Genomic DNA, 11,485 nt, shown 5'->3' on the forward strand with positions numbered 1-11,485 from the left:
GAGTGCTTGCCACGGCCAGACGCCACACTAAACCATTTACTAACATTAATGCATGCGTTTTGTTTGTTTGTTTAATTTTTATTGTGGTTTAAGTGAAAGTTTACAAATCAAGTCAGTCTCTCATACAAAAACTTACATACACCTTGCTACGTACTCCCAATTGCTCTCCCTCTAATAAGACAGCCCGCTCCCTCCCTCCACTCTCTTTTTGTGTCCATTCTGCCAGCTTCTAACCCCCTCCACCCTCTCATCTCCCCTCCAGACAGGAGATGCCAACATAGTCTCAAGTGTCCACCTGATCCAAGAAGCTCACTCTTCACCGGCATCCCTCTCCATCCCATTGTCCAGTCCAATCCATGTCTGAAGAGTTGGCTTTGGGAATGGTTCCTGTCCTGGGCCAACAGAAGGTCTGGGGGCCATCACCACTGGGGTCCCTCCAGTCTCAGTCAGACCATTAAGTCTGGTCTTATGAGAATTTGGGGTCTGCATCCCACTGCTCTCCTGCTCCCTCAGGGGTTCTCTGTTGTGTCCTCTGTCAGGGCAGTCATCGATTGTAGCCAGGCACCATCTAGTTCTTCTGGTCTCAGGCTGATGTAGTCTCTGGTTTATGTGGCCCTTTCTGTCTCTTGGGCTTGTAATTACCTTGTGTCCTTGGTGTTCTTCATTCTCCTTTGGTCCAGGTGGGTTGAGACCAATTGATGCATTTTAGATGGCCTCTTGCTAGCGTTTAAGAGCCCAGACACCACTCGCCAAAGTGGGATGCAGAATGTTTTAATAGATTTTATTATGCCAATTGACTTAGATGTCCCCTGAAACCCTGGTCCTCAAACCCCTACCCCTGCTACGCCAGCCTTCAAAGCATTCAGTTTATTCAGGAGACTTCTTTGCTTTTCGTTTAGTCCAGTTGTGTTGACCTCTCCTGTATTGTGCGTTGTCTCTCCCTTCACCTATAGTAGTCCTTAGCGACTATCTAAATAGTGAATACCCCCTCCCACCCTCCCACCCTCCCCCTCTCGTAACCATCAAAGAATATTTTCTTCTCAGTTTAAACTATTTCTCGAGTTCTTATAATAGTGGTCTTATACAATATTTGTCCTTTTGCAACTAATTTCACTCAGCATAATGCCTTCCAATTCCTCCATGTTATGAAATGTTTCACAGATTCATCACTGTTCTTTATCGATGGGTAGTATTCCATTGTGTGAATATACCGTAATTTATCCATTCATCCACTGATGGGCACCTTGGTTGCTTCCATCTTTTTCCTGTTGTAAACAGTGCTGCAATGAACATGGGTGTGCATATATCTATTCGTGTAAAGGCTCTTATTTCTTTAGGATATATTCCAAGGAGTGGGATTGCTGGATCATATGGTAGTTCTATTTCTAGCTTTTTAAGGAAGTGCCAAATTGATTTCCAAAGTGGTTGTATCATTTTATATTCCCACCAGCAGTGTATAAGTGTTCCAGTCTCTCCACAACCTCTCCAACATTTATTCTTTTTTGTTTTTTGGATTAATGCCAGCCTCTTTGGAGTGAGATAGAATCTCATTGTAGTTTTGATTTGCATTTCTCTAATGACTAATGATCGTGAGCATTTCCTCATGTATCTGTTAGCTACCTGAATGTCTTCTTTAGTGAAGTGTCTGTTCATATCTTTTGCCCATTTTTTAATTGGATTATTTGTCTTTTTGTAGTTGAGTTTTTGCAGTATCATATAGATTTTAGAGATCAGGCGCTGATCGGAAATGTCACAGCTAAAAACTTTTTCCCAGTCTGTAGGTAATCTTTTCACTCTTTTGGTGAAGTCTTTGGATGAGCATAGGTGTTTGATTTTTAGGAGCTCCCAGTTATGTACTTTTTCTTCTGCATTATTAGTAATGTTTTGTATACTGTTTATGCCATGTATTAGGGCTCCTAGCATTGTCCCTATTTTTTCTTCCATGATCTTTATCATTTTAGATTTTATATTTAGGTCTTTGATCCATTTGGAGCTAGTTTTGTGCATGGTGTGAGGTATGGGTCTTGTTTCATTTTTTTGCAGATGGGTATCCAGTTATGCCAGCATCATTTGTTAAAAAGACTGTCTTTTCCGCATTTAACTGATTTGGGGCCTTTGTCAAATATCAACTGCTGATATGTGGATGGATTTATGTCTGGATTCTCAATTCTGTTCCATTGGTCTATGTATCTGTTGTTGTACCAGTACCAGGCTGTTTTGACTACTGTGGCAGTATAATAGTTTCTAAAATCAGGTAGAGTGAGGCCTCCCACTTTGTTCTTCTTTTTCAGCAACGCTTTACTTATCCAGGGCCTCTTTCCCTTCCATATGAAGTTGGTGACTTGTTTCTCCATCTCATTAAAAAATGTCGTTGGAATTTGGATTGGAATTGCATGAAATCTATGGATCACTTTTGGTAGAACAGATATTTTTACAATGTTAAGCCTTCCTATCCATGAGCAAGGTATGTTTTTCCACTTATGTAGGTCTCTTTTGGTTTCTTGCGTTTTGTAGTTTTCTTTGTATAAGTTTTTTACATCTCTAGTAGGATTTATTCCTAAGTATTTTATCTTCTTGGGGGCTACTGTAAGTGGTATTGATTTGGTGATTTCCTCTTACATGCAGTTTTTTTTATAAGCAGGAAACTCATTTTTTTAAATCATGGTACATTCATACAATAGAAAACTAGCAGCCAATGTTAATGATGGTGTAGAAGAATGTAGAATAACATGGAAAAACCTTCATAGCATATCAGTAACTAGAAACAACGACCACAAGAAGCCAGGATACCAAATTGTATATACATTGTGATTTCCCAATTTTAAAAAATGTTATTATTTATACGTAGAAAATGACTGGAAGGATGACTCCAAAATGTTAATAATGGTTCCGCCTAGTGGCGTGACTACTGCATGCATTTTACAGATGAGGAAACTCAGGCTCCAAGAGGTGATGTTGCTTCCCCAGGTTCATGTGGCGCGTGAAATGGCATAGCCAGGCTTTCATGGCTGGCCCCTCGGACTCCGGTGCTTTCAACATTACACTCACCTGTTCCTTTGCTGATGTTTTCTTCTTCCCAGAAAAAGAAAAAACCAAGCTGCAGAAGCAGAGAGAGGACGAGCTAATCCAGAAGATCCACAGACTGGTGCAGAAGAGAGACTTCCTGGTGGACGATGCGGAGGTCGAGCGCTTAAGGTCAGTCAGTGGGTTGTAGGCCCCCCATGAGACCGCCGCCCAACCCTGAGCCCACTCCTGAAACACCCGTCTGCTCCCAGACACACAGTCTTCCCCAGCAGGTGCGGCCCCGCTAAGGCTTCAGGAGGAACACTGAGCCCAAACATACCCCATTGCATATTCAAGAGAAACTCAAATCCAGCCCCCGAAAGCCTTGCAAAGGCCTGTGTGCCTTCAGCTAATAATGTCACTTGAAGAGGTGACAAGGAAGACAGAGCTTCTTTTGTTAAAATAATATGTTATTGTGATTTTGGTGAAGGTTTACACAGTAAATTAGGTTCCCATTTGACAATTTCTATAAAATTTGTTTAGTGATATTAGTTACATTTTTACAATGAGTCAACATTCTCTTATATTGAGTTCTGTTTGTTCCCATGTTTCTATACTCTAGTCTTCTCATCTTTGCTTTAGAGTAATTGTTGACCTTTCAATTTCAAAGCTTCTTAACCAATTCTCTTCATTGAGCTTTCTCCCCATGCCTCAAAACAACTTCTGGAAACTTCCATCCTTTGCTATGGAAACTGTCCTCTGCACTGACTTGCTTCTTCCCCTCCATCTCCACGTCCCAGGCTTGTCTTTGGCTTTCTCCTCTCTTTGGAGAAAGGCCTCAGTGCCCCTTCCCAGGGGTCAAGGTCTCCTATTTGCAGTCACACCTGTCTCTTTGATCTGGACACAACAAAGACCGTGAGCCTACAGTGCAGATCTGAGGGCCTGAGGACTGGAAAGCTGTGAATGTTGATTCTTGAATATTTTTGCCCCTGAGCAAAGGAGAGGAGACCAGTGTCCCCTGGCTCCCAGGACCTCTCCTAACCCAGAGGACAATGTCTTCTTCACTCTCTGGGTCCTCTGAGACTCCTTTCAGGAATTACCTGCCTAGCTCAGCCAGGCTGGGCTCCCCAACTTTGGTCCTGATGAGCCTCGAAAGAGCCGAGGGGACTCTCCCCCAGAGCTCTACCATGCACCTCCACATTGTGGGAGCAAGGTATCTAAGGTGGCTTAAAGGCACAGGGTCAAGAGGTACTGCCCAGCTCACTGAGCCCCTGGCACAGAGAACGAGTTCTATAAGGTCCATACCCCTGCCCTAGGATCTCACCCCGTCCCAGGTCAGCAGATACCTTTGTACGTCTCTCTGCCTCAGACCAAGTTCATCAAACACAACATACACAGGTAACACCCAACAACGTATGCACCGCACCTACAAAACCCTACCCATTGGCCCACCTAACTAATCTCTTGCCTCATTTCATTGGTTCCTTGGTGCTTTCCTTATTCACTAGACTTTTCTCTTTCACATCTGCCTTCACAGGGAACAAGAGGAAGACAAAGAAATGGCTGATTTCCTGAGAATCAAGTTAAAACCTCTAGACAAAGTAACCAAATCGCCAGCCAGTGAGTGCAGACATGATTCCTTTCCCCACACCCACCCCACCCCCCATCCAACAGAAAAGGAATTTAAAAGAAATTTGGAAGCCAAAGGGCACACAAGGAAATGCTTTCATTGACCCATAGCATGGCGGCAGCCAGGCTGGCTCGTCCACAGTTAGAAGAACCCCACGTTTGGTTTAATGCTCTGCTGCCACTGTCTTGAAATAATTTTTGAACAAAAACCAAAAAAACCAAACCACATGCCATGGAGTCAGTTCTGAACTGATGGTGACCCCAGGTGCGCTCCATAGGATTTTCAAGGTTGTGACCTTTCAGAAACAGATCACCAGGCCTTTCTTCTGAGGCACCTCTGGGTGGGTTTGAACTGCCAACCTCTCAGTTAGTAGTTAAGCACTTAACCATTTGTGCCACCCCAGGGACTCCCTTTTTTGAACAAGTAGCCTCACATTTTCATTTTGCACTGGGCTATACAAATCATATAGCCAGTCCTGGCAGTGGCCTCCCCTCCTTAATCACATGGAGCTGGGTGGGCACCAAGGCAAGAATGTGAGACTGAAGCCCAGGGAGCTCTGGCCCCCTCTAGAAGAAGCTCTGTTGGGGCTGGAACCTCTGGAGGAGTGGAGCAGGAGGCATGCTTCTTAGAATATTAGCCTCACAAGATACTTTTAGCAAAAAAGCGTTCATGTGAAATAAGTTTGGGAAATGCTGTATACTTGACCCTCTACTTGGAGGATGCCAGTGTCTCTTAGCATATTAAAGTGATAACGGCTCCTGCTGTCAAAAGAACGATCTTTTCTTTGTTGTTCTAGTGTTTCTAAAATGTATCGCTGCCGTATCAGTGAGGCCTCTTTCAATTATAAGAAATGGACCCTTATTCAAGCTAGCCTAAGCAAAAAAGGGGATTTGTTGAAAGAAGAGCAACACAAACCAGGACCTGAGGGACAGAACATTGTTAGACCTCCCTCACTTTCCTTCCATTTCTTATCCCTGCCCCTCTTTACATGTTAACTTCATATTCTCCTACTAAACCAGCCTTCTCCATGGGGCCAGACCACAGTTTAGCACCTTCGGGGCAATTCCACAGATTCTCTATTCTGGTATTGAAATATATAAATCTCAGAGAAGGAGTCTGATTGACCCTTCTTGGATTATGTATCCAGCTCTCAGGCTAATCACTGTCACCAAGAGGGTGGGATACTGTGATTGGCCAGGTCAGTGTCACATGCCCACCCCTGCAGCCACAAGGACAGTCTGTTCCCAGAGGAAGAGGGATTGGAAATCTTGCTGGGAAGACAAAACCCAAAAGCTGCCACTATCTACTACAATGACAAACTCAGTTTTCACTGACCACCCATTAACACCCCAGGAAAACAAGGATGTAGTGAAGAAAAAGAAGGGCTGTGGTCCCTTCTGCTGGCCCCTAAAATCACAAGGCACACAGTCTTTAAAGAAATTACCAAGAATGCAGTATAGAGAGACAAAGAGATAGAAAATAGAAAAGAGAGGTTATGAGACATGGAGGATACAATGAGAAGGTCCAACCTACATCTAATAGAATCTTCAAAGAACTGTCTCTTCCATGAAAGACAAATTAGAAAAACTCCACTTAACAGCACAGAGAAGGAGCAAGAAAACATGCCTTCTATGTAGGATTGTGGATAGAAAAAAGAAATGATTCTGGCAAGAAATCAAAATACCAAGTCTGCACCAAATGCAAGGGGCCAAGTATGTGGTCCAAATTTTTACTACCATCTGGTGTTGGAAGCCTAAGTTGGAAAATTAATATTAATGACTAGTCTAAAACCAGTAAAAACTCTGGGACCCCAGAAAAAGCAAAATTGCTCAACAAAGACCCTTCTGAATTCCATAGTACACAGACTTCCACAGATAAAACAACTCCCATGAAGATGAGCTCTTAATAATAATTTTAAAACCATGAGGAAATGAACCATCATGAGGGGAGTAAGTAGATGCAACAAAGAGAACATCTGTCATCCCAAAAACCAGAAATAACAATTATCTAAAAGAGTCAATAAATTAAGTATATTTAAAATGAATAAAGGCATAAGAGAATGAAAAACAAAAATAAAGTATCAGGATGTTATGGAAAAAGAATAGGTAGATTTGCAAAATAATAATAATAACCTTAAAAAAATACTGTCACTAGAGTAAAAACTCAATGGATGGGTTAAAGAGCAGATTAAACAGGGACACAGCTGAAGAGAAGATTCATAAACTGGAAGACAGATCTGAGGGAATTACCAAGAATGCAGCACAGAGAGACAAAGAGATAGAAAATATAAAAGAGGGCTTATAAGACATGGAGGATAGAATGAGCAAGGTCCAACTTACATCTAATAGGCATTCCAAAAGGCAAGAAAACAGGTAATGAAGGTAGGAGAATACCTGAAGAGATAATGTATGAGCATTTTCCAGAACTGAAAGATATGAGCCCTCAGGCTAAAGTGACTTGAACAAAATTTCCTGTTTATCCATCTACCAAATACTTCTTGAATGCCAGACCCTGAGCTAGGCTTGGCAGATGCATTGATGAGGAGAGCTGAATAGGTGAAGGGTGAAAAGCTGTGGCTGGAAGCTGAGGATTGAAGGCCATTGTGCCCAGAAGGAGGTGACAACAGTCACCAGGACCATTTAAAACACACATCAGCTATCATTGCCACACCACCTGGCTTGTGGAGTTGAGCAAGCCCTGGCGAGGGGTTGGGGTGGGGCTGGAGCTACAAATGGTCGGGGCAGTCCTCACCTCATCTCTCCCTCTCTCCCTCTGTGCTCCTACCTTGCCACAGGCTCCCGGGCAGAGAAGAAAGCAGAGCCTCCACCTAGCAAGCCCACGGTGGCCAAGACGGGGCTGGCACTCATCAAGGATTGTTGTGGGGCCACCCAGTGCAACATCATGTAGCCCCCATGCGGGGTGCCCCCAGGGCCATGGGGACCCCTTCCCACCCTCTTGTCTTCATAGCCCCCATTTCACCGGGGCCCAAGAGTTCTCCAAGGCAGAAGGGGTTGAAGGCAAGCCCGTGACTGCCGCCAGGGGCCATGGGCGCGGCGGGCAGGCCCAGCCGCCCTGTACAGAGTGTAGCAATAGGGAGTCCCTCACCGTCGCATGGCCCTTCCCAGAGCATGCTGAACCCAGGAGTCTGTCTCACCTTTTATCCAGCCACCAGGAAAGGTCCTCCTTTGAAAAAGTATATCTCCACGTCTATCTAGCTGTATCTAACCCACCGTGTGAATGGACTGGGAGAGCGGCATTGTCCCTCGGTGTGTATAGTTTTAACTTCTCAACCACCTAGCACCATGTGGGACACATCTCCCATTCACCCTTTGCTCTGCTGTCAGCCCTGCCCCAAATGGGCACAAGTCTGTCCTGTCTGTCCCCTCCCCAGGCAGTGTGCCCCGGAGGGCTCCACAGAGCCCACACGTCTCTCAGGTGCCATAAATGTGGCATTCTCGGGGACACAGAGGGCCCATCTGTCAAGATTGTGCTTTTGTGTAGCACTGTGGTCACATCTCCCACTTCCTCCCAGCCTGTGTCTGAGCACGCTTCACATCAGGAGCGTGTCCACTGAGCTGTTGGCTCTTCCTTCCCTCGGAGCATTAGTCTCACGGGTGGGGAGCAGAGTGGGAATGGGGAGGCCAGGCTGGAGCAGACCCAGTGCTTGGAGGAGGTAGCAGAGCACTAAAGGCTCCAACATCCAAGGCAGGGCAGACAAGAAGAGACCCAGAGAGGATGCTCTCCCTGCCTGCTGTGGGGCCCAGAGGGAGTGCCAGTAGGACGCCACCTCACCAGCCCTGCACACAGACCTTGCATCCATCAGGAGAGAGCAGCAACAGGCGGGAGAGGCAGCCTGACCCAACCATGTCCCTTCACTTGGTGGCGTACTTTAACCAGCCTAACAGTTCCATCCATGTAACTCGATGTGTATTTGCTGCAGCCAGCCAGGCATAGCCCATGTGACCTCTCTGTAGCCGTGTGTGTGTCGTGACGGGCCTCAGTAGTTAGCCTAACTCAAGATTCGCTGAAGTGCAACCATCCATCAGAGAAAATAAAAATGGAAACCACATACACAGCATTTTAAAAGTTTTTACTTTTCCTTTTGATTACAGAAGTAAACTGTGTACATAGTAGACCATTCAGGAAGTATGAAGTTACAGAATTCCTCCAGTCAGAGTCCACCTTTGACATTTTGATGTGTTTCTTTTTCCATCTTCTATGCTTTTTTTTCCCGCCCATGATTGGTCTCATACTGTACCATTTTTTTTTCCACTTAGCATTATATCACTATTGTTCTCCCACATCATTAAAAACTCTTTGTAAAACATTAAATACTCTTCACAAATATTTTCAGTGGTTTCTTATTAATGCATCTTGTGGATATACCGTAACTTCTCTAACCATTTCCTCACTCTTGGACACTTAGCTGCTTCTGGTTTTTCAGTCTTATAAATAATGTTGCTAACAACATCCTGGGGGATGCAGCTTCATCTGGATTTCTGATTTCTCCTTAAAATAGACTCCTACACATGACATTATTGGGCCATTTACTGAGTGTTGTTGTTAGCTGCCATTGAGTCAGACCCCAACTCGTGGTGATCTCATGCACAATAGGATCAGACCAATGTGATCCACATGGTTTTCACTGGTTGATTTTATGACGTAGATTACCAGGCCTTTCTTCCTAGTCTGTCTGAGCCTGGAAGCGCTACTAAAACCTGTTCTGCATGAACGAATAACATTTTAAAACATCTGTAAATTGAAAGTTAATCTGAATATCCCTCTGGTCATGTCAGCTTTGGGAGTTTACATAGCAGGCTGTATGGACTCCAGAGTGGGCTAGCTTGGGGGCCCCCTCGCCCCTTCCCCAGCTCTTCAGCATCACTATCTCCCATGTTTTTTGGCTTCAGTCCAGGTTTCGGCTGCATCTCACTTCCTGCCATTTCCCCAAGCCACTGCCAGTACCACACGTTGGCCTTAGGGGACACCATGTCTTCCCTCACTACCCTGGATCAAGTATGAAGCCAGAGCCTCCCCACTAACTCACAGGAAAAGCCCCAGGCAGCAAATGACCTGTGGCTCTCCTTCCCCACTGAAAACATGCATCTGGAAGCCTGACTTTGGCCCAGTTAGAGAGCAGTCACTCATCAATCCAACAAGCCAGAGGAGATGGAAACTGTCATAAAAACCCTGCCTTCAGAAGATCCGTGAGGACCTGGGGTGGACCTAACTTATGCTCCTGCTATTGCTACTGATTTTATAAAAACCAAAAAAAACATTGATTTAGGCTTTCACAGTAGAGCAGAGGAAAGTCATTATCCAAGAGGCTACCCCCATCACCAGGTTGCCTGCAAAGCTGGGAACCTCAGAGTTCTGCCCACCCAGACATGCTCCTTCCAGAAGCCAGGTGGGAGGATAACAGGAATACCCTTTAGTGAGAGCAAATCACTGTGTGCAGAACACTGCACATTATCGCCTTTGCACCTCACAGCAACCCAAGGAGGCATTTTACAGCTGGAGAAGTAGAAGGGAAGGCCTTTTCCAAGGCCCCGTGGTAGTTAGCAATGGGGTCACCATTCTTATCCCCTTGCTCCTTTCTCTTCCAGCCAGCATTTGAACAAATCTCTACAATTAAAAGAAAAAAAAAAAGTCCCTCCATCCAATCTTTCCTTGCAGCTCCCACCTTTCTACGTCTTCATAGCCTTACATCATTTATTGTCCTAACTTCTACTTCCTCCTCAACCTATTTTATTCTGGCTTCTGTCATTCTCTTGCTGCTGAAACCCCTCTCACCGGGGTCAACAGTGACCTCTGTTTGGTTATATCCAATTGGTGTTTTTTAGCCTTCCACCTATCTTAGTTCTCAGTAGCATTTGATACAATACACAATTTATTTGACGTGCCTCCTACCTTGCAGGTGGACCCTTCTCCAATCTCCTTTAAACCTTCACCTTCAGGGCCTGGCCCTCAGCATTCTGTTCACCCTCCTCTCCTGATCTCTAAAATATTTACTCTCTGGCCCTTTCAGGAAAAGTTTACTGACCCCTGTCCTAAACTGAGCTTAGCTTCACCAATGTGTTTTCCATCTCAGGAAAGTGTCCCACACAGTTGCCCAGGATTTTCCTAGGACTTGTCCTTGACTCCTCTATTGCTTCTCGTATCCATTCAATTATTAAGTCTTTATTTCTACCTCCTAAGTATCTCCGTCCCTGGGTGATACAAACAGTTAATGCACTTGGCTGCTAACTGAAACCACCCTCAGGTGCCTTGGAAGAAAAGCCTGGTGATGTACTTCTGAGAAACCATCGAATAACCTATGGAGCATGGTTCTACCCTGACACACATAGGTCACCATGAGTGGGAATTGACTCAGTGGCAACTGGTGGGAACTATCTCTAGACTATTCATACTGCCACGCCCCCACGGTAGCCACCAACCGCCTCCTGAACACTGGCCTTCTCCCCTTGAATTTATTCACCACACTCCAGCCATGTGATCTTCTGGATAATGTAAATCTAGTTGTCATTCCCCTCTTTAGAGCCTTTCCTGTGGCATTTAGGATGAAGTCCATACTGTTTCACATGGTTTGAAAGGCCCTCTCTGATCTGACCCTTTCCCACATCCTTAGCCTCATCTCATGCCCCTCTCCTGGACCCTTCCTTATGCTGGGACCACAGAAGCCTTCTCTTGGTTCTTTGTTTTCTCTTGGCGTGTTCTCTGTTGCTCCTGGTCCTTCACACGCAATTCCCTCTCCAAGAACTTCTCAGACTTCCCACTGCTTCTTTTTCTTGTCACCCTTTCTCTAGTCTACCTGTACCCCTCCCTGAAGCCAAATGATCTTCCTAAAGTGAA

At 45.1% G+C, this 11,485-nt stretch overlaps 1 protein-coding gene across 1 annotated transcript in view; it reads left to right on the forward strand.

Annotated features, from left to right (window-relative positions):
• The window catches only part of BMERB1 (bMERB domain containing 1), a 150,212-nt gene extending 142,559 nt beyond the window's left edge, over positions 1-7,653 (forward strand). The window contains exons 4-6 of the mRNA XM_003421876.4: positions 3,081-3,195; positions 4,541-4,623; positions 7,428-7,653. Of these exons, the coding sequence (XP_003421924.1) occupies positions 3,081-3,195; positions 4,541-4,623; positions 7,428-7,540 (311 nt within the window). The 3' untranslated portion in view covers positions 7,541-7,653. The remainder of the gene's footprint in view (positions 1-3,080; positions 3,196-4,540; positions 4,624-7,427) is intronic.
• Positions 7,654-11,485: the final 3,832 nt, after the last annotated feature.

The sequence above is a fragment of the Loxodonta africana genome, chromosome 12, assembly GCF_030014295.1.
Source record: "Loxodonta africana isolate mLoxAfr1 chromosome 12, mLoxAfr1.hap2, whole genome shotgun sequence".
Classification (NCBI taxonomy): domain Eukaryota; kingdom Metazoa; phylum Chordata; class Mammalia; order Proboscidea; family Elephantidae; genus Loxodonta; species Loxodonta africana.